Source organism: Populus nigra, chromosome 10 (assembly GCF_951802175.1).
Source record: "Populus nigra chromosome 10, ddPopNigr1.1, whole genome shotgun sequence".
Taxonomy (NCBI): domain Eukaryota; kingdom Viridiplantae; phylum Streptophyta; class Magnoliopsida; order Malpighiales; family Salicaceae; genus Populus; species Populus nigra.
In genome coordinates this window covers 11,091,516-11,112,475 of record NC_084861.1, presented here as the reverse complement: position 1 = coordinate 11,112,475, position 20,960 = coordinate 11,091,516, and the positions used below count along the sequence as shown (strand labels likewise).

Genomic DNA, 20,960 nt, shown 5'->3' with positions numbered 1-20,960 from the left:
TATGAGGCCTTTTGGGTATAGCCCAAGAGCAAATCCATGAGGGCTTAGGCCCAAAGTGGACAATATCATACCAATGTGAAGATAAGTGGTGTCCATAGTCCTTACAAGTGGTATCAGAGCCAGGCCCCCGGAGTTAGCCATGATGGATGAATCCTCGGAATGCCGAACAGAAGGTGGTGGGCCCCTAATCACGATGTGCTCCATGGAGCAGCTCTATTGGATAGGCGGTGTGCTCCCTTCATGGACGTGTCCTGATCCCAACACGGTGAAGAGGAGTTGACCTAGAAAGAGCAAACTCTCAAGTCAGGTAGTGCTCTCCGGATGCTTCATGGACGTGTCCTGATCCCAACACGGTGAAGTAGAGAATGAAGAATCCTGGTTGGTTGAGAGTAGACGGATGAATGATCGGTTTGAGGGGAGGCTCGGTGGTCCTTTGTTCGAGGGGAGGATTGTTGGGTATACGACCAAAGTCCCACATTGGCTAGAAATGGGGAGGATCATGGGTATATAAGGATGGATAAATATCTCCATTGGTATGAGGCCTTTTGGGTATAGCCCAAGAGCAAATCCATGAGGGCTTAGGCCCAAAGTGGACAATATCATACCAATGTGGAGATAAGTGGTGTCCATAGTCCTTACATATATTATATAATATTTTTAAACTTTCGATAGAAAAAGGCATCGAATCCTAAATAAAAGCGTTATAGTAAGATTTGTATGATAAGGCTGGAGGCTTGACACGCTAGCATTACGTTGTTATCGTTCATGTTCATGTACTTTCCTCGAAGAGACAGGAGACCAAAAAAAAAAAAAAACAAAACATCTCTTGCCTAGCAATGCAATGTGTTAAAAATTGAAGTTCAAGCCTTCACGGAAACTCTTTCTCGTTAGTTATTGTTTCCTAATTGTAAGACTCCGCACTATAAAGTGCGAACCTTTTTTTTAATATATGATAAAATTCATGCATATGGAGAATATATATGCATACATATGATTAATTCTTATTAAAAAAATTATTTAAATTCTTATGATATGTTTGGTCGGATGAATGGATCATAAAATGTAATGGTTGGTTATATTATTTCTATATTTGATTATGTAATTTTTAGAATTGTAATGTAATTAATGGACAGTTGCAATTGCAATTACTCATCACAATATATTATAAGTATTATATAGAAAAAACTATCTAATGAACCATTAAATGGTTAGTAACTAAGAGTTATAATATATGGATCTAATCTTATATTTCTTCATCATAATGACTAAACTGTAATTTTATAGAAACACGACCCAAAAATACTTGCAAATAAAGATCAATTTATACATGAAAATATCATGCATGGATATATTTCTAGACATAATTTATGGATGGATGTCTCGCATATTTATATGTGAATTAAAAAATATATGTAGTAGAAAATCCATCAGGAATATTCTCTCTTATTTACTCGCTTGCAAAAAGCTAATTGTGGAGAATCGAAATAATTAACGAAATAATTAACCACGCAATTTAGGGGCTAAAACGGCATCAATAATTAATAGGAAAATAAATATGAACAGGCAAGCCCAATACACAGGACTAACGTGGGAAGAACGTTAAGCACGGGAAGACGTAATAAAAAAATAAAATAAAACTAAGAGCTGAATAAAGCATATTCTGACGTCTTTATCTCATATTCCGTTAACTGGCTATAAATATACATTTCCGGACTCAACCCCAAACTGCATTCGAATTCTAAAATCTATCTTTAAAACAAGAGTTCGTTAAGTAATCCAAGTCAAGAAGTTGTATTAATGAAGATGAAACTCAACTTTTCAATCTTAATCAAGCTTGCGATTATACAATACCTTTCAGTTCTTTGTATTGCCGAGGATTTTGGTTTTTTCTACTTCGTTCAACAGGTTAGCTAATATATATACGAGTACATTTTTTTTTCATTAATATATACTTTAGCCAGCCAGGTACTTAGATGCATATTAATGATTATGCGTTCCGAACGATTCTCTTAATCTTCCTTCCTAGCTTTGAGATTTTTCTTATCTCTTCAACTAATTGCTGAATGCTGATTGATTATCTGTATGCATGTTCATGCAGTGGCCAGGATCATACTGTGACACAAAACATAGCTGTTGCTATCCAAGGACTGGAAAACCAGTTGCAGATTTCGGCATTCATGGACTTTGGCCTCAGAATGAAGATGGCTCGTACCCACAAAACTGTAACCGGGATAATGCTTTGGATGAAGACCAGGTACATACTCAAACTTGAAGCTCACAATATATCTGTTACAAGAATCACTGGAGATAGAATACAGAAATTATTTCTTCATCCGAGGTAAATTAATTTCCCTGCTGGGGTTGAAATTAAGGAAGAGTAATTAACATGATGAGTCTATAAGATCCATCAACTGATCATGGCACGCATAAATATTATCACAAGAAACAACTGCCTATATATACCCTCACGCATCACCTTATATTACTTCATATCTCCTAGCCAGGCCCCGATCCAGTTCTTTCTTTCCAATTTTCATTGATCACCACAGAGAAGATATCAACTTGATTAATTTCCAGACCGAAAACTTTAATTTGCATCTCTTGTACAAACTAATCTTAACATGTTCTCTGTCAGAAAAAAAGAGAGGCACTTATAAGTTGTTATTTACTAATCTATATAATATTTGCTTTCGTTGTAATTCATAAAATAAAGTGTTTCTCCTGTATTTTCGGCTAAGCATGGGCAATTAATGTACTTGCTAATCCGACACTGGTCTTTGACGTCACTTTTCCATTAATTACTTAATCCCGTGGGACAGGAACTTAGGAAAGACAACGTTTCACCTATTTTTTCTAATATTTGGGGACTTTGACCTGTACAAGTGGTGCCGTACCAAATTTTCTTTTGCTTGGGGGTTCTCCAAAAGCACAGATTAGAGCTACCCCACCTTGAAATCTGAAACTTCAGGAATGGGAAACAACCATACTTTTAGGTAATGGTTGGGTTATTGGGGGAAAAAAAAACACCACGGTTTCATAGCTGGTCGCATAGAAGATAATTTAATATGCTAACCATTTTCAGATATAATAACCAATGAACCACGTACAAGAAAAGAAAAAGAAAAGGTATTTTGTATTGGAAACATCTCAAGCATTGAAGATTCTATCTGGTTGGAAAGTTTAAGGAGAAAAGTTGACAATTAATTGAAGCCATTTTAATATAAATAATTACACATAGTTGTAAAAAAAGCTATATAGTTAATGTTTTTTTTTTTTTGTTGATATCTGTTTAGATCTCAGACTTGACAAGCAGTTTGCAAAAGGATTGGCCATCACTGTCCTGCCCCAGCAGCACTGGCTTCAGGTTTTGGTCACATGAATGGGAAAAGCACGGGACATGCGCTGAGTCAGAAGAAATTGACCAGCACGGTTACTTTGAAGCAGCTCTTAAGCTGAAGGAAAAGGCAAACCTTCTCCAAGCTCTTAATAATGCAGGTGTGTCTGTTTCTGTACTCTCAATTATTCACTTTTCTTTTCCTAGTCTTGATCAAGGAAAAGCCTTTAATTAGATATTGTTTCTAACAATAATGGGCTGTTCTGCAAAATATGGTGCAGGAATTATACCAGACGATGAATTTTACGACCTGGACAGCATAAAAGAAGCTATAAAAGATGCTACTGGATTTACTCCTGGCATAGAGTGCAATATCGATGCATCCAAAAATAGCCAGCTCTACCAGGTTTTCATGTGTGTAGACATTTCTGGGTCAGAATTCATAGAATGTCCGGTGCTACCAAAGAGAAGATGTGCATCTAAGGTCCAGTTTCCTAAGTTTTAGATGACTGCTGTTATCTTAGGGGAGAAAGATTCTGCAGTATTTGTGGGTTATCTGACCATATTCCTTCCTCTATTGAGCCTCTGGCTATAAAATTGCATGAGCTTGGCTATGCATCCTGTAATAACATGTCTTCTGTAAGTCTTTGTTAATGCATTGATTTCCTTTATACCCTTGCAAAAAATAGTTTCATTCTGAAAGAAAAAGAAAATTCAGTTTCGTTTCTGATCAGGATCTGAAAATGGGAAAACCCAGCTCGTCTTTCACCTTCATGGGCCAAAAGCCCACTCTATAATCGGCAGTCAGTATCTGTATCCATCGGAAAAACATACCGGAAGTCTAGAAGCTAAGATCCTCCTTGCTGAGGCCCAATTGAAATTTCTAAAATCTACTCCATTCAATGCATTCATTAAATTGATGGATGGATATTCTACGTTTTGTAGTTCGCTGTGTTTGTTTCATAAGAAGTCCCAACAAGCCTGGTTAACTGAAAGCCTAGTTTTCCATCCTCCTCTTTTCAATACAAGAGAAGAGAGCTTTGTTCTTATTTCCTTTCTCGTCCCCTCAGCTTTAGATCCGTGGCATTGGAAAAGGTAATCTCTCAAACACGAAACTCGTTATCGGTTTCATGAAATCAATCCCCAGTCAGTGTCGCGTCCCACGGGCGGGGCAGCATATATCATGAGATGACGTTAAAAAGGCCATGTCGATCACCCATCAAAACCAACAAGATAGCCATGGCCATCAAGTCCATTCTCTCTGTTGTTGTCTCTGTTTTTCTTTATCCTTTTTGTTAAATTGCAATCCAGGGTATCCAGCTTAATATCATCGACGTGTCAACATGAAAATAAATGAATAAATAAAAATGATAGGTTCTGAAAAGAGTAATGCTTAATTAAGCTTGTAAATTGATTTAAATACCAAGTGCAATGGTGAAATAAATAAAATGAACAACAGGCATCAACATTGTTTTATAAAAGTGGTGTTTTAGTTTTAGTTTAACTTGCTAATAAGAGTAAGGTTGACTTTTTAGTTAAACCCACTCAAAGCTGTTATTTAATTAAGAACTAGCTGTACACTCCAAAAAGAATTTCATATTTAATATTTTTAGGTTATTTTATTTTTATTTTTTTGAGTTTATTTTAGAGTATGTTCGGCAATATAATAGCGGTTGCTTTTCAAATAATTTTTTGTGCTGAAATACATGCCAATAATTTTTTTTATTTTTTAAAAATTATTTTTGATATCAACATATCAAAACGATCCAAAACATACAAATCATATTAAATTTTAATAAAATAAAATTTAAATTTAAATTTTTTAGAAACTAAATTTGCATCGCGTTCCCAAATATTTTTTAATTAGTTAATATAAAAAATATTATTTTAATATCTTTTCCAATAAAATTTTCTTTTTAAAAAAGCATTTGTCATTCTTTCATTTGCATCCTTTATGCGCGAAAACACTTAAAAGATGCCTTCATATTAAATTAAGTAAAAAATAAATAAAGCACAACCGAACATCATTTTTCTCGTATCTTTCCATAGTTGACTATGCAGAGTATAAAATTGACCAACACGGAGAGAATCTATCATCTTCCTTTCCCTTTTCCTTCGTTTTCCTTTCCCACCGTTGAAGCATACTCTAGTTGTAGCTCCAAACGACAAAGATCCAACAACAAAACTCAACCACCCTCATTTCTCTCCAGTTTTCTCTTCCTCGCCACGCACTCTCTCTCTGTCCGCAGATTCAAAATCAAATAAAATAAATAAAGAAACAGAGGTTAGTTTTTAGTTGTCTTTCTTAGCTTATATAGTTATATAGTTCAGTTACCGTTGCTCTTTCGAAGCTTCTTTCTTTACATTGTCAATTTAATTTGCTCAAATTCGCTTTGATTTTTTATTTTCTTCGCTCTTCTTGGATCTGTCGTACTTTTCATTTGTATAAGCTCTCCTTGGTTTCCGAGAGAGTTGAGCAGCCGGTGAGGAATTTGATTCTTTGTTTGGAATTTGAAAAGTCTCTTCGTATAAAGCAAGCTGGCTGGCTGCATGTCTTAATTTGTACTAACTGGTGTTTTTCCTTTTTTTTAAGATTCCTGATTTTATTTTCTTGCATTTTCCCGGGAAACAAATAGGAGATAGGGCCAATGTGTGCAATTTTAGTAAGACAATTATTTCACGAAGAAAAAAAGAGGAAAGGCGCGTTGATTATTTTGAGCCAAGTTTGTATAAAATTCTTAGAAAATTAAATTTAATTAGTAAAGGGACAAAATCAACGAGCCTGAAGCGATTTGACAAATTCAATATTTTTTATTTACTTTTGTGAGAGTATTACTTGTAGTGTTAGTTTTATAATCAAACATTAAAACCGAAGTGGTCCCTACGTCATTAGTTCCGATGGTTAGTGATTTAACTGTATTACATAGTTATATCTGTTTGCCACTACCAGGTGGTCTAGAAGTTAAGAAGTCACCACACAATTTTAATGGAGCAAGCTTTTTCTTGTTTATTTCTTTATGGTCATCAAGGGATATAATAATAGAGCCACTGAAGTAGGATAGTGCCTGAACCCTTCTATTGGATCAATAGTGGCGGGCTAGGGAAGGCATTGACTGTGTGGACTTGTTCGTTAGTTTCATGTTTCAGTACAGTATGTATGATGGGCGTCCCTGAAAAATGTTGTGATAGTCATTTTTTCTCTTGGAAATTTATCAAAGCTGAAAGAGATGGTGAGTTTCGGATATTTTGAAGTGGAAAGAAAACTGTGTTTCTTGTTTTGAGTGTTGATCTGGAAATGATTCAAGGTGGACACACTTTTTGCTTGTGATCTATTTGATATTGCCTTTTGAAGCTTTCCGAGGGAACTCATCCCTGGAAGGTCTTGCATACATTTTTGTTGTAAACATCATTTTCCTGAGTGGTGAAGTTTCCTCTTTTTTACATTAAAACTAGTTTCTTTTGTGTCTATCCTTAAAACTAGTATTGATTTTCGTAAGCACTTATGGACAGCCTGTTTTCCTTAATTTTGGTATTTCTATATTTTTTTGCATAATCTGATCATTCATGGAACCTTTAGCTATAATCAATCTTTTGGCACGTGCATGCACATTTTGGTAGTGTTTAGAGCTTTTTCTTAGCAAAATTTTCTACTTGTGAACAGATTAATGAATTTGGGATCTTGCAGCTTGGCAGCCTTCTGTGGAACATTTAATGAAGTTGTGTGGTGAATTTGGCATTGGTTCCAGAGTGATTAAGCTGTGGTTTGTCAGGACTGAAGTACATGTTTGTGAGCTTGCGAGGCTTGGTTGCTAGTTCAACCAGGTAGCTGACTGAGAATGAGAGGATCTAAAACTTCCTTGAAAATGAAATGATCCTTCTACATTTATATCTCAGATTCTGGTTTTTATCTGACTGAAGATCAGAAGATGTCAACTGTTTGTCCTGTATATATTGATCTTTTCCTCTTTATTAGCACCTTGGCCTGGACTTCCATTGCACAAGTTTCTTAGAGATTCATTCACATGAAGAACATAAATTGTGGGATATTGGATCCTTTAAGCTCGATCACAAGAGAGATCAGTCTCAAGAACTTCGACGTCCCTGTTTGAACAGCAGAATGAAGAAGAGGTATGGTGGTGTTCTGTTTGCATCCTTGTTCATGTTATTGGTCCTTAGATATGGGCTCCTGAAAAATCCAATAGGAGAAATTTATTCGTTGAATCCCTCCAATGCAAGTAAGCCTCTTGAATGGGTGCATCCTGCTCTTCAACCTGCAGTTCAAAATCCAGAGAATTCTTCTCAAGTTTTTTCTACAGATACCATTGTCTCCAGTCTGTTTGCTCTGAGAAATATTTCCAATGAAGAGCAAAAATCTCTGCAGACATGGAATCTACTAAAACACTTGATTGATCATGCTCAGGTTTTATCAAATGGAGTAGAAGCTATTAAGGAAGCTGGAAATGCATGGAGCAGCCTAATGGCTTCCATCGAAGAGGAAAGACTTGGTTATACAAATGAAAGTTCAAATAGGAGAGTCAAAGAGAAACAATGTCCTCATTTTCTTAACATAATGAATGCCACAGAGCATGATAATAGCGGTTATAAATTGTGGCTTCCTTGTGGCCTGACTCAGGGTTCTTCCATCACAATTATTGGCATTCCAGATGGTCTTCTTGGCAATTTTCGGATTGACTTAACCGGGGAAGAACTTCCTGGGGAGCCTGATCCACCCATCATTTTACATTACAATGTTAGGCTTCATGGTGATAAGATTACAGAGGATCCAGTAATAGTCCAAAACACCTGGACTGTGGCTCATGACTGGGGTGAAGAGGAGCGTTGTCCTTCTCCATCTCCTGAAAATATTAAGAAAGGTACAAATATCTACCACATTTTTTTTCTCTTTCAATTCAACATAGATTTAATGTTGATGCTTGCCGTTTAATTTTGTGTTCATTTAAGTTTAATATCCCATTAATAGCAGTTAGGATCAGCTTCTGTATACCAATCTGTTAGTTCTTTTATTGCCTTATGTATTTTCCCCTCAGGTCCATTGTAAAATTGTTGTTGTATATTGCACCATCCTATTAATAGCAATCAAATTGTGCACTGAGGTTTCTGAAACTTTCCATATTTAACGTGGAAAGCTAAAGTGGGCGACTAAACCCATTGGTCACTATATCAAATTGTATCTAGATGAAGCTTTCTAAGGAATTGAACTAAAAGTTTGTGATGTGGTATCTGGGTTCTGTCATCTATAACTTTTGTCCAGCCTAAGCCAATTAAAATTTGTAGCATTGTCATTAACTCTATTATGTGGTGATAACTCTATTAGTTTTATATACCAGTGGATGAGTTGGATCAATGTAATAAGATGGTGGGAAGAAATGATACTCGGGTGACTGGCATGCATTCTGATGGTTCAAGAAGGTCTTCATTTCAGGAAGGAACTAAAGTAAGAAGATATTTTCCATTTAAGCAAGGTCAGCTATCTGTTGCAACGCTTAGAGTGGGAACGGAAGGAATCCAGACGATTGTTGATGGAAAGCATATAACATCTTTTGCATACCGTGAAGTAATTTCCTTACTTTGATGCTTGTGCTACTTTTGGAATTTAGTTACCATCCCAGTTTCTTTGAATTCATTTGCATGCCGCTTTGTTGTCTGTTCAGACTTTGGAGCCATGGCTAGTAAGTGAAGTTAGGATTTCTGGGGATGTAAAGCTAATTTCAGTTGTGGCTAGTGGTCTGCCTACATCAGAGGATTCAGAGCATGCAATTGATCTAGAAGTACTCAAATCAGCTCCTCTCTCCCCAAAAAGATCATTGGATCTCTTTATTGGTGTTTTTTCTACAGCAAACAATTTTAAGCGCAGGATGGCTGTTCGGAGAACATGGATGCAGTATGCTGCAGTGCGATCAGGGGAAGTTGCAGTGCGCTTTTTCGTTGGTCTGGTGAGCTTGATTTAAAGTCCTTCATTTCATGCAGCAATTTTTATGGGAGTGATGCATATTGACCAACAAATTGGAGAAAAGAAAATTTTTCCTCATTAAGGATTGTGCACTTCACGGAAATCAGAATTCATTGACCTCAACATGAAAGGATCAAATCCTTTTATAGCAGGCCCTAAGTTTCTATCTGAGCCGTTTGTGATGAGGGTCTAGGTAGTGGTAACATAAATTTTTTTTACAGGTTTTGTTAACTAATTTTGTGTGTTTCATTGTCTGTTGGAAGAAGCCAAAAGTTTGAGGTGTATGGTTATAATGATGTAAATCTGTTTGCTGGGCCACTTACAAATTTGAGGTGTGTGCTGCAGCATAAAAGTCAAATAGTGAATGAGGAACTCTGGAATGAAGCGCGGACATATGGAGACATACAGCTGATGCCTTTTGTTGACTACTACAGCCTCATAACCTGGAAAACTTTAGCTATCTGCATCTTTGGGGTATGTTTTTGTCTATTCTTTAGACATACATGGATGACTGGACCTTTTCCTTGTTGACCTCATCTCTTTAACAGACAGAGGTCGCATCAGCCAAGTATGTCACAAAGACTGATGATGATGCATTTGTTCGTGTGGATGAAATGCTAGCTTCTTTAAAGAGGATCAAAGTGAGTCATGGCTTGCTCTATGGATTAATCAATTCAGACTCGCGGCCTCATAGGAGCACTGAAAGCAAGTGGTATATTAGCCCAGAGGTAATTCTCCATTCTTGACCCTATTTATAAATTATACGTAGAAGGCTCACAAATGATTACGGCTTTCCTTAAAATGTGTGTGTGTGTGTGTGTATCTTTGCCAGTTTGGAATAATTTGGGAGATCATGCTTATCCTGTGTCATAGGAAAAAACTATTCAACTTTATCCAAGTGTAGTATACAATTGTCATGTTAGTTCCACATTTGGCTGATCATCCAGAACTTGTCATAAATGCGATTCTTTGCAGATTCACCTAAACACAAACATCACAAATAAATACCCATCATATACAGAAGATCTGGTATATATCCTTATTGCAAGGATTTCAAGCAAGACCCTGAAATTTTAGGTTCGTTCAATTCAGATGCAGGTTTAGTTACCTGGTGTAATGTACATGCCAAGCCGTAAAGCTATTACTTTTTTTCTTTTGCTATTTCCTTATCCTCATTTTTTATATATGCTAAAAAAAGGAATGGTCTGAAGAGAAATACCCCCCTTGGGCACATGGTCCTGGTTATGTGGTGTCACGAGACATTGCCGAGGCAGTTTACAAGAGATACAAAGAGGGCCGTTTAAAGGTATGGAAATGATAGTAATCAATGGATTGCTGTCTAGTATTATGTCAGAACATGACAGTCTATTGTTCCAAACCACCCACAGATCAACTCTATATTTCTCAGAATGAAAATTGTTGATGGTTGATGTGGCAGATGTTTAAGCTAGAAGATGTAGCAATGGGTATCTGGATTGCAGAAATGAAAAGGGAGGGTTTAGAAGTTAAATATGAGATGGAAGCGAGGGTCTATAATGAAGGGTGCAAGGATGGCTATGTTGTTGCCCACTACCAAGGTCCTCGGGAAATGCTTTGTCTATGGCAGAAACTTCAAGAAGGAAATGGTGCTAGATGCTGCGGGTGAACGATAGACTTGCCATTTTTGTTGCTAGGGCTCTACAAAACCACATGCTTTAATAGAATAATCTCCTTGACCAATCTCCAATTGAAAATTTTGCTTACCATATTGAGTAAATAGAGTCTCATCAGAGAGGAGTCGCTGGCTCCAAGGGCTTTCACAAAAGTAGATGTTGCCACTGTACAATTATTACACTTCAGATTGTTATATTTAGTGATCAGGTGCCTTGTACGTAGGAAAAATCAGTGCCTGGTAGATAGAGAGTTCTATCTTGTAACAAGTTTATAGAAATTCTTCTCGTCATAATAAAGGCATTTTGCCCTTACGTATTCTTTCTTTCAATTATTTATCCCTTTCAAATTTACTGCTTCTCCCCCGTAGAAACCCATGCTCCCCCATTTCTGTTTGTGTATCGAATACAGAACTGTGGACGCACTTGATAGTAGAAACTAACAAATACAATTATTCCCAAGTTAGTATTAAACAACAAAGTTCTAACAAACCCTGATCTATCGGTACTGCTAGGCCAGGAATGAAAACATTCAATAAAAAATCACTCTATAATAATACTAGCAAAAACACACTAATAATCAATTAGCCATGCATCCAATGCCATGTCGACTTGTAGGGAACACCAAGAACAGGCCACTGCAAATTACACCAACCATGAGAGGAAAGCTCTCCATCACTTCATCCATCTCCTTGACATGCCTAGGAAACAAGCAATCAGTCACTCTATGATCTGACAACGCAATTGCCATGAAGACCATCACCGACATCATTGCATGAACAAAATCGGTAAACCCAATCTTGTACCTCTCATCTTTAGGCACATCAACGGTAAGACCAGGATTAAAAACAGCCAACCCTTTTGTAGTAACAAAACCATAGTAAATTTTATCATCCGGGCCTTTAAAACTGTCGGTGAAATGAAACAAAAAGCAGGAAACAGAGCAAAGGCCAAGTAGGACATGTATCATTAGGGCAGTAACAGGAGTGCACACTCCATTCCTGGATATTGATGGGAGAAGCATTTCAAAAGTCAGAAGGGTGCCTGTAGGAAGGAAGTTGACAAGCATTGATGTTTTGGAGATTGTTTTTTGCATTCCTTTAGCCACGGCTCTCCTTTTGTTACCTGGTTCTTTAGGGGCTTTGGTGAGGTTGCATAATGGCTTTGGTGCTCTTGGTTCATCATTTTGTGGGGATCCAGTGGCGATTTTTGTTGCTTTTGGTTCATTTTGTGGGGATGCAGTGTAGATTCTGATTCCAATTTCTTCTCCTGGAGCTTGCTCCATTTTCGCTGGACGTTGACAACAATGTTATCCGAAGTAAGCGAGGAAAACAAAAGAGATTAGTAAAAAAAATAACGGGTCTAGACTGAAAAGAGAGTTCTTGTTGCGAGATCGATAAAAATAGATGGGTTTGGGTGTATAGTAATATAAAAAAAATAAAAAAAAAATTATTGAAATATATTTTCAAAAAAAAAAAAAAAAACCACCTCCCAGTTATAAGAAATTCAATTTCTAACATTGTCAAACGGTTAGTAACTGCCACCCAAGACCGAATGGCTGCCATTAACTTTCACACCGTTCCCACAAATACACGATGTACAAAAAAATCCCTTGACCTAAATACAGGTAAGAGACCAGATTGAATTGGAGTGACGGAAGACAGAACACTGTACATCGGCCTGACTTTTTATACTGATCCTTCTACAGTGCTAATGAGCCCATGTTAGTGAAAGGATTGTTTGTTTTGGGGAAAACAAAAGTCTCAATTTCTTCATGGATTGAAAAAAGAAAAAGAAAAAGAAAAAGAAAAAACACCACCATCTTCTCATATGAAGTCCCAGTTTATATAGATGCAGAGTTATTACGTTTATTTGACAAGAGAAAATAATTAGGGGCATATCTATCTTGGTAAGAATCCATGACGAGAAATTGCAATATCGAAAGCTTGCATTCTCTCTCCGCCAGCAAAACCATTGCGATCATAAGATGATATTTCATTGATCTTAAGATCCATACAGGCCTTAATAAGCTCTTCGCCAAGACATTCAGCAGCTTCCTGCAAAACAATAATCGGAAGCAATGAAAACAGAAAGTCGAAGAGGAAGAATGCCAATGGACAAGCACATAGTATTTGATGTATTTCGAAATCAGCAGTAGATATCAATAAAGATATATTTCTTAACCATGAAATACCAACAGCGCCCCCCCCCCCCCCCCCCCCCCCCCCCCGAGAATTCTCTAATCATGATAGAATACTTACAATGGTGCTACGAGGGGGATCCCCGCGTAAAGGTTTCTGCAAAGTGCTTCCGTAAAATAAACACTTCTTGCTTTGGTCATCTACCAGCATAGCATACAACTGTTTGGTCGAACAGAAAACTGACAGCCTTGGTTTTGTACGTGTGCCATTAAACTGGTGAAAACATTTGTAAATTAAGATAAGAAAACAGTTACAACCAAGAAATCATCTCAATCACTATCTATGTTTCTATGTTTTAAAAGATGCTCAAACTATTTTGACCAGAAATTGATAGAATTTTTCAGATATTCATAAACTAATTCTATTCATAAGATTGGAAAATCCTTCACAAACCATCCATGTTCTTCATTCTGCACTCATCTCAATCACTATCTATGTTTCTATGTTTTAAAAGATGCTCAAACTATTTTGACCAGAAATTGATAGAATTTTTCAGATATTCATAAACTAATTCTATTCATAAGATTGGAAAATCCTTCACAAACCATCCATGTTCTTCATTCTGCACATGGAGCAGGATAGCCTAATAACAGTGTAATTATCCTTTATTCGATAGCACATAGCAGTGATTTTAATCAGCAAAATGCATGTCAATTGGAAACATCACCTCCTTTCTCATTATATCTGATCCGCGAATGTACTTAAAGTGATCACCTAGAAATAATATGCTTTCCAAGCATACACAGCCATTCAGATTTCACAAATAGCCAAGCATCGAATGGCAAAACTTTTTTTTTTTTTTTTTGCAGTTCTTGATAAAGCATACCTTCTTTAGTGTTCTTCTATTTCTGATTTTCGCACTTTCTGTTCGAGTATTTGCTCTTCTTTTCGCCACCAATGTCTTTGTTTGAAAATCTGGAATAAAATTGAGAGGGGATGTACATCACACCAGAAATGCTAAACTAAGCCAGTTAAAAGGGTTTAGCTTACTTGAATTGAATGTGCTGGTTGTACTTACTTCTAGTTTGTATGGGAAGGAAATTAAAAGGTTTTAAAGGGTTTCCAAAGACATCACAAGTTTTGAACGGGAGTGCGGAAGGAACACTCCTAACAGCCATCACACCGTGGAGTTGTTGAAAGATGAAATCAGATGACCCAAAATTGCAGAAGGAATAAATTACGTTACCAGTGCACCTGTAGAAATCTTAAAATAAAAATAATGAAAAAGTAAGACAATTTCTTACTTGCTAAAACAAATCCCATAAAGTCTCGGCAGATTTCGTTCAGGGATTTTAACAAACAGTTGGTGAGAGTCCCATAGTGGGAAAGTAGCTACTAGCTAGTTAACAACGCAAACCTCGAGCATCATTTCGTCTAGGTGGACTCCAGTGTAGGGATTCATTTATGCTGGGATTAAAAACTATTTGATTAAATCAATAAAAAAAAAGGTACTAATTGGTGTCTTTTTTTTTTTTTTAGAGTTGTCAAACCACCAAAACTCTCAATCTGGGCATTAAAAAATGGATCTGCCTGCATCATCCAACAAAATCCTGCTCTGACCAAATTAACAAACCTGAGAGAGGATTTCTGGAAGATTCCAATTCCACTTCTAGATGTTAACAGACACTCCATTCGGCCAAAAGGTTCCTGTCCTCTTCGTTGATTAAACTTTTCCTATTCTTTCAACAAGCAATGAATTCGAGGGCAAGCAATTTGGGTTATTAAAGGAAAAAAATTCTTTGCTTTGGTAATATGCATACCGTAGTGTTCTTGTGGGTGAAGACGGTTGTTTCGTGTCTAAAGTTTACAGCTTTTGCTTGAATTTGAACAGTTAAAAACTTGGACTTTCAAGGTTCAAATTTTAACTTAGAATAGAAAACAGAGAGATGGGTCCATCCTAACCAAAGAGAGGAAACCGGGTGAAATAATAATTGATACTTGTGCCGTGTTGGGTACCACCACAAGTGGCACTACCAAAAATATCTTCCTTTTGTTTAAAGTCTTCCTTGAAAAAGACTCTGCCTTCTGGTGGTGAGGAGAATAGATAAACATCACTTATTAGCATGTCTTTTGTTCCAGATCTTTCCACAAGCTTCTAGTTTTACTGTGGGCACGCCGTTGTTTCCCTTATAATCTCCATCACTTGAACCTTGTCTATATCTCTCACAATTCACTAAAAATCTAAACCTCCTCTCCCTCTCTCCAAATCTAAAATACCAGTAGCGGTACCTCATGGCCTCTGAGACTGAATTACCTGCTGAATTATCTTCTATGTTTGAGAGGCTTCTAAGGCATAGAGACCTCTCTTTGTTTTTACCTTTTATTTTTGGGTTCACCTCCACTAACTCCACAGAGGAACGTGACCCAGATCAAGAACCACAAACAACAGACCCAAACGAAAGAATCATCCTTATAAACCCTCTCACTCAAGGCATGGTGGTGATTGAAGGAGTTGCAAGTCTTGAATCTTTACTTAGAGACATAGGTAACAAGAATGGCCAACCACCAGCCTCAAAAGCATCCATAGAGGCCATGCCAAGTGTGGAGATCGGGGAAGATAATAAAGATGGCGAGTGTGCTATCTGTTTAGAGGAGTGGGAGCCTGGTGCGGTAGTAAAGGAGATGCCTTGTAAGCATAGGTTCCATGGTAATTGTGTAGAAAAGTGGTTAAAGATTCATGGGAATTGCCCTGTTTGCAGGTATAAGATGCCTGTCGATGAGGAGGAGTTGGGGAAGAAGAGAGATGGGGGAGATGGAGGGCGAGAGTGGAGGAGAGCTGAAAGAGAGATCTGGGTTAGTTTTGCATTTAATGGTAATAGGAGAAATAGGGATTCAAATGAAAATCCTTCAAGTGATTCTACTGATTTCTCTACTTCAAGTCCAAGTGCTGATCATGAAACGGAGAGTTAAGAGAAATTTTTGTGAGATTTTTTTTAAAATCCTTTTACCTTTCTAAATAACATTTGTACAGAGAAGTGGTTGTATGTTATGTTTTCAATTTGAGCAATAAAGGAAGCATATATTTTTGTTTCAAATTTTACTGTTGCGCTTGAGCAATAATGTGTCATAATATTCAATAGCTTGATAAGTGAAACCATTCTAATTCAAGCTGTGGAAAGAATCTGCTCTGAGCTAGCTAAAGAAGACAGGGTTAGTTATGGATGGCTATTTGAACTTGAATCCAGAGAAATTTAGGAGCTTAGATTGAGTAAATAGAAGGTCGGCAAAGTCATGAATTGGACTTCAATGGATAATTCCATCACTTCATAGATTGATTGTCATAACTGTAATTCCAGATAGTTGTCCGACTTAGGTGCTGAAACGTATTGCAGAAGTTGAGAATATTCAATGGTGTCTTATTGACTACAGAGAACAGAGGCTTTCTCCCTTTGTCGTATAATCTTGATGCCTTGACACTTGCCTAACATTAAAAGGGTAGCCATTGATTTGCGTCTGGTAATTCCGAGAAGAACTATCTATTACCTTCAATCTCTTTACTCCATACACTTTGTAAGCTTTGTCATGTGTCAACTACTATAGCAACCAATATGATAGTGGTGAAGGTGCTCGCGTTCATCATGCAGAGCTTTTGCTGGTTGTCAGGATTGGAGGTCAAACTGTTTTCTAAGTTCAGTCTCCATCAACAGAGAAAAAGACTCGGATCTTGCTCTAATCTATCAACCAATTTAACTATCAGCTAGATACCTGAATTCCGCTGAAGGGTCTTTGCGTAGGGTCTTTGGTGTTCAAAATCTTGCTTCCCCTTCAATTCTGGAAATGCAAGCTTGATCAAAATTGGCAATATCTCGTCTACCCCTTCCAAACGTAAAACTTAACAGTAGGATTTGGGGATTAAGCTTCATAAGTTCGAGTTTTGCTGCCACCAGTCCTTTATGTACCCAATGCATCATGCTCTCGTTTTCTTTATCCTGCATCATTTGAAGAGAACTTGCGAGAATGAAGGAGAGATTGATTATCTTAGCAATAAAATTTGCGATAAAGATTGCTCAAGCCTTTAACCTCTTGTAACAACTATTTATTGGTGTCTGTCTTTGATAACCACTGTCATGGAAGATGATATTCTTTACCGTTTCATTTACAAAAAAACTGACATCTTCTAGATTCCTAGTCTAAATAAGATCAGCTGAGGTGTGATTTTTCGACGTTCATCAAACATTGTCCCATTAATCTTTGTTCTTTCTAGCTGAACCTGTTATAAGGTAGCACCCTTACTCCAAGAAGGTCATGTTTGATATCAAATTGCCGTCTAATTAACAGAGGAATAAAAAACATTTTAGATTCAACCAACTGATTACCTTCCTTAACCATTTCTTTTATTCCACTTGACTTTTTTGTGAAAAAATCTTCAAAGGGGAAAAATGTTATATTCTTGTGTGCAAAATATGGAATGACTTTGTAAACGAAGATATGTAAGACTTGTTATAGAAATAAACTGCATTGAGAAATGAGATAATAAGACAAGGTAGGGTGATCTGTGAATTACAATGTAAGACAATGTAAGCTTGTTTACTCTAATTTGGATTATTACTTCTTATTGAGAGAGAGAGGGTGGATTATTGCTACGTTGAACTGGTAGACGCACATCAAGTTACTGAACATTCTCCGATGGTGACGCATAAAGCTTAATTATTCTATATGTGGGTGTGGGTGTGGGTGTGGTTGGATTTGGATGGTTCATGCTGGTTGTTTTCCGCGAGAATCTTGATCCCTTGATACCTTCCTAGCATCAACAGCGTAGCCATTGGGTTCGTTCCCGGTGATTCCAAGAAAGTCGATCCATCTACTACTCTCAATCCCTTTACCCCATGTACTCTGTAGTCATTGTCAACAACCGATCCAAAAGCGCAACCACCGTGGTAATGATAGAAAGTCCTGACATTCTTCTTGCAGAAATCTCTCAGTTCACGAGGAGACTTCGAATTACTGTAGTGTTCCTTCCCCAGGAACCCAGCAATGGATTTGGACCTTGCCACTCTCTCAACCAACTGAACCATCTTGATACATTCCTTCATGTCCTTCTCCTTGGCTAGATAGTTGAATTCAACTAAAGGGTTTTGCCTAGGGTCAGTGCTGTTCAATTCCAGCTTCCCTTTGGACGCTGGAAATGCAAGCTTGATTGAAATTGGTATCCTTGTTGCATTGATGCTTATGGGTAGGATTAATCCCTGAACTATGAATTTGAAGTCATCTGCTATGCCCACGATTTGAGGTGGATCTGGTAACTGAACTTCGGGGTCTGACTCTAACAAAACGGATATGGACGGGTTGTCTACCATCTCTTGTCCAATCTCTGGAAAGTCTAGCACGAGTGGGATACCAAAGTTCTTCAGGTGTCTTTTTGGTCCGATCCCACTCAACAATAGGATCTGGGGACTCCCTAATGTTCCTGCTGACAGAATAACATCACCCCATGAACCTGAATTCTCTAGCTGCTTCAGATAAGCTTCATAAGTTTGACTTACGTTGCCATCGCTCTTGATGAACCTAATACCGTGAACTGTTGTCTCATTGTCAGTACCTGCGTGGTATGAAATGAATTAACTAGCACCAATAGATTGACTGTCCAAGCAAATATACGGATAGGAGGTCATTTGAGTTTTGTTTGTTCATAGCTGTTGAAGTTTGCTAAAATCAGCAGCTAGAGATATCTTTGCTTACCTTTTTTATGGAAGATGATATTCTTTACAGTTGCATTCAGAAGAACTACGATATTATCTGGGTTCCCTGTCTCTAAAAGATCAGCAGAGGTGTGCCTTCTCCCATCGTGATCAAACACTGTCCCTCCCATCTTTGTGCCCTCTACATGCTCCAAGCTGAACCCATTATAAGGTAGAATTCCTGCTTCAAGAAGGCCAAATTTGAAAGCAGATTGCCATTTGGTCAACTCAGGTTTAAAAACCATTTTAGACTCCACCCACTTATAAGATTCCTTGACCAATTCTTCGTCCCATCCAGCTCTTCTAACAGAAGCATCGCTAGCTCTGCTATAGAACCCACCATTTATTGCTGATGATCCTCCGAGAACTCGTCCTCTAAGGTTGGAAACGCCGTCCTTGGAGATCAAACTTTGAGAAACTGATGAGAATTCATTGGTTTGGAACAACGCGAAACCATAGAACCTTTTGTCCAATACAAAAGGATTTTTATATGGTGAGCTTCCTCGTTCGACCAACAGCACAGAATATCTCTCTGAAAGTGTTGCTGCCAGGGGGCAACCAGCGGTGCCTCCCCCTACTATTATGTAATCGAATGACCTTCCAGAGATCTGTGTGACATCTGGAGTCATGCAGGGGAGAGTTTTGCCTACAACGAGGGGAAGGAGATTGAATTTGTTAGAATAATGTCTCAGCTTCTACTCGAAAGCTGTCATAATACAGAATTACTCATTTGGTTACGTAACATACCTTGACACATTGAAGAAGTTTGAGAAAAGCTAACAAGTAAAATATACGAAGCTGCGAGAAGTACATGAAGAAGCTCCATCTTTTGTTTTTCCAATTTGCTCGACAGAGGATTGATTCGATGGCTTTGGGACTAATGTGTCGGTTTAGTTATTTGAGCATGCTGGTAAGAGCAGACTTGGCTTGTTGGTTCTGTTGGTCAATACTTACGGAAAATGTTGGGTTATTATATTTGTATCTGGCGCATCCCTTGTTATATACGGAGCATGTTGGCTATTTTTTAAATTTATTTTAACTTAAAAACACCTAAAAAACAACATAATAACATTAATAAATCAATTTTCAATCATAAAATATCATCTAGTTACTCTAAAAAATATAAAATAAAACAAATAAAAAAACTTTATAAATTATAATCCATGTTTTGTTGCATGATTAAAGGGCAACATCAATTTCAATGAACTCCTTTCATAAAGGTGGACCTATTGAAACTAATATTGAATTTTTTTATGATCAAAATATAACTGATATCGAACATTTTATATTTTATATTCAACATTCAAGAATTGAAACATAAAAAAATATAAAATTTGAATACAAAATACAAAATATTAAAATAATAAGAAGCAAGTAATATACAAGTTGATACTTTACAAACTAAAGTAAAGTTTTCTAAATGAGAAATAGTTTTGTTTATATATATATATATATATATATTGGTTCATGTTCTTTTAATATCTTTTTTTTAACTATAAACTCTGTTTGGCAAAATTAATTTTTTATTTTTTTATTGAAATATTTATTGACACTTTATATATATATATATATATATATATATATATATATATATATATATATATAAATGAATGCAGAGCCTATTGGGGTCCGGGTAGGAAGACAGATTAGATAATAGGTGAATGCAACTGAATGGTGTAAGTCTCGCTTGAGTCTTAAGGGCAATAAATCCATATAACCTGCAGCCTGTTTCCTAGTTTATCTTTCTTTATTATGGATTCCGTTTTCCACAGGACTACTTCTATTTCAGCTTCCTCCACCTTTGAATCCTCTGAAAGTAGAAGAATTGTGCAAAGTGAAGAAATAACTATTGAAGATTTTACAAAAAACATTGATGATTGAAAAATCCCAAAAATTTCTCAAACTTAGATTTATCAAAAATCTAAGTATGATATTTTCAAAACCGATTTTACTATCAAAACTAAGGAACGAGATATTCAGCTTACCAAACCTTTCGAAACCATCTAACTCCTTTCTCAAAAGTCCTTACAAAAACATCTAGCCAGAAACTACAAATATATTCATGTTGGCCTTGTCCAAGTCGGAATAAAATCCCTCACAAAAGAAGGTCTAAACACCTCCATCCTA

The 20,960-nt window shown here is 36.9% G+C and overlaps 6 protein-coding genes across 9 annotated transcripts; 3 read left to right on the top strand and 3 right to left on the bottom strand.

Annotated features, from left to right (window-relative positions):
* Nucleotides 1-1,707: 1,707 nt before the first annotated feature.
* Nucleotides 1,708-4,005, top strand: LOC133704581 (ribonuclease 3-like). The gene is made up of 4 exons (XM_062129457.1): nucleotides 1,708-1,905; nucleotides 2,099-2,254; nucleotides 3,294-3,495; nucleotides 3,616-4,005. The coding sequence occupies exons 1-4, from the start codon at nucleotides 1,798-1,800 to the stop codon at nucleotides 3,837-3,839; spliced, it is 690 nt and encodes a 229-aa protein (XP_061985441.1). The 5' UTR covers nucleotides 1,708-1,797; the 3' UTR covers nucleotides 3,840-4,005.
* A 1,359-nt stretch (nucleotides 4,006-5,364) lies between these two features.
* Nucleotides 5,365-11,286, top strand: LOC133705878 (beta-1,3-galactosyltransferase GALT1-like). 4 transcript variants are annotated; one of them, XM_062131299.1, is made up of 9 exons: nucleotides 5,367-5,618; nucleotides 7,020-7,462; nucleotides 7,755-8,208; nucleotides 8,683-8,909; nucleotides 9,007-9,288; nucleotides 9,651-9,779; nucleotides 9,854-10,033; nucleotides 10,504-10,611; nucleotides 10,744-11,286. In XM_062131299.1, the coding sequence occupies exons 3-9, from the start codon at nucleotides 7,812-7,814 to the stop codon at nucleotides 10,948-10,950; spliced, it is 1,530 nt and encodes a 509-aa protein (XP_061987283.1). In that variant the 5' UTR covers nucleotides 5,367-5,618; nucleotides 7,020-7,462; nucleotides 7,755-7,811; the 3' UTR covers nucleotides 10,951-11,286. The 4 variants fall into 4 exon arrangements, with proteins under 4 accessions (XP_061987282.1, XP_061987280.1, XP_061987281.1 ...); XM_062131296.1 differs by having other exon boundaries at nucleotides 5,366-5,618; nucleotides 7,020-8,208; XM_062131297.1 differs by having other exon boundaries at nucleotides 5,366-5,618; nucleotides 6,996-8,208.
* A 56-nt stretch (nucleotides 11,287-11,342) lies between these two features.
* On the bottom strand, nucleotides 11,343-12,641 carry LOC133705599 (protein DMP8-like). The gene has a single exon (XM_062130888.1). The coding sequence runs from the start codon at nucleotides 12,237-12,239 to the stop codon at nucleotides 11,535-11,537; it is 705 nt and encodes a 234-aa protein (XP_061986872.1). The 5' UTR covers nucleotides 12,240-12,641; the 3' UTR covers nucleotides 11,343-11,534.
* Nucleotides 12,642-12,777: 136 nt separating this feature from the next.
* On the bottom strand, nucleotides 12,778-15,054 carry LOC133705601 (uncharacterized). Its single transcript, XM_062130890.1, has 5 exons — nucleotides 14,729-15,054; nucleotides 14,174-14,349; nucleotides 13,982-14,070; nucleotides 13,216-13,368; nucleotides 12,778-13,011 (listed from the first exon to the last, which is right to left on the bottom strand). Exons 1-5 carry the CDS (start codon nucleotides 14,785-14,787, stop codon nucleotides 12,856-12,858), a joined length of 633 nt encoding a protein of 210 aa, XP_061986874.1. The 5' UTR covers nucleotides 14,788-15,054; the 3' UTR covers nucleotides 12,778-12,855.
* A 156-nt stretch (nucleotides 15,055-15,210) lies between these two features.
* Nucleotides 15,211-16,190, top strand: LOC133705600 (E3 ubiquitin-protein ligase MPSR1-like). The gene has a single exon (XM_062130889.1). The coding sequence runs from the start codon at nucleotides 15,388-15,390 to the stop codon at nucleotides 16,063-16,065; it is 678 nt and encodes a 225-aa protein (XP_061986873.1). The 5' UTR covers nucleotides 15,211-15,387; the 3' UTR covers nucleotides 16,066-16,190.
* A 1,402-nt stretch (nucleotides 16,191-17,592) lies between these two features.
* LOC133706077 ((R)-mandelonitrile lyase-like) lies at nucleotides 17,593-19,772 on the bottom strand. The gene is made up of 3 exons (XM_062131602.1): nucleotides 19,581-19,772; nucleotides 18,835-19,479; nucleotides 17,593-18,694 (listed from the first exon to the last, which is right to left on the bottom strand). Exons 1-3 carry the CDS (start codon nucleotides 19,657-19,659, stop codon nucleotides 17,808-17,810), a joined length of 1,611 nt encoding a protein of 536 aa, XP_061987586.1. The 5' UTR covers nucleotides 19,660-19,772; the 3' UTR covers nucleotides 17,593-17,807.
* Nucleotides 19,773-20,960: the final 1,188 nt, after the last annotated feature.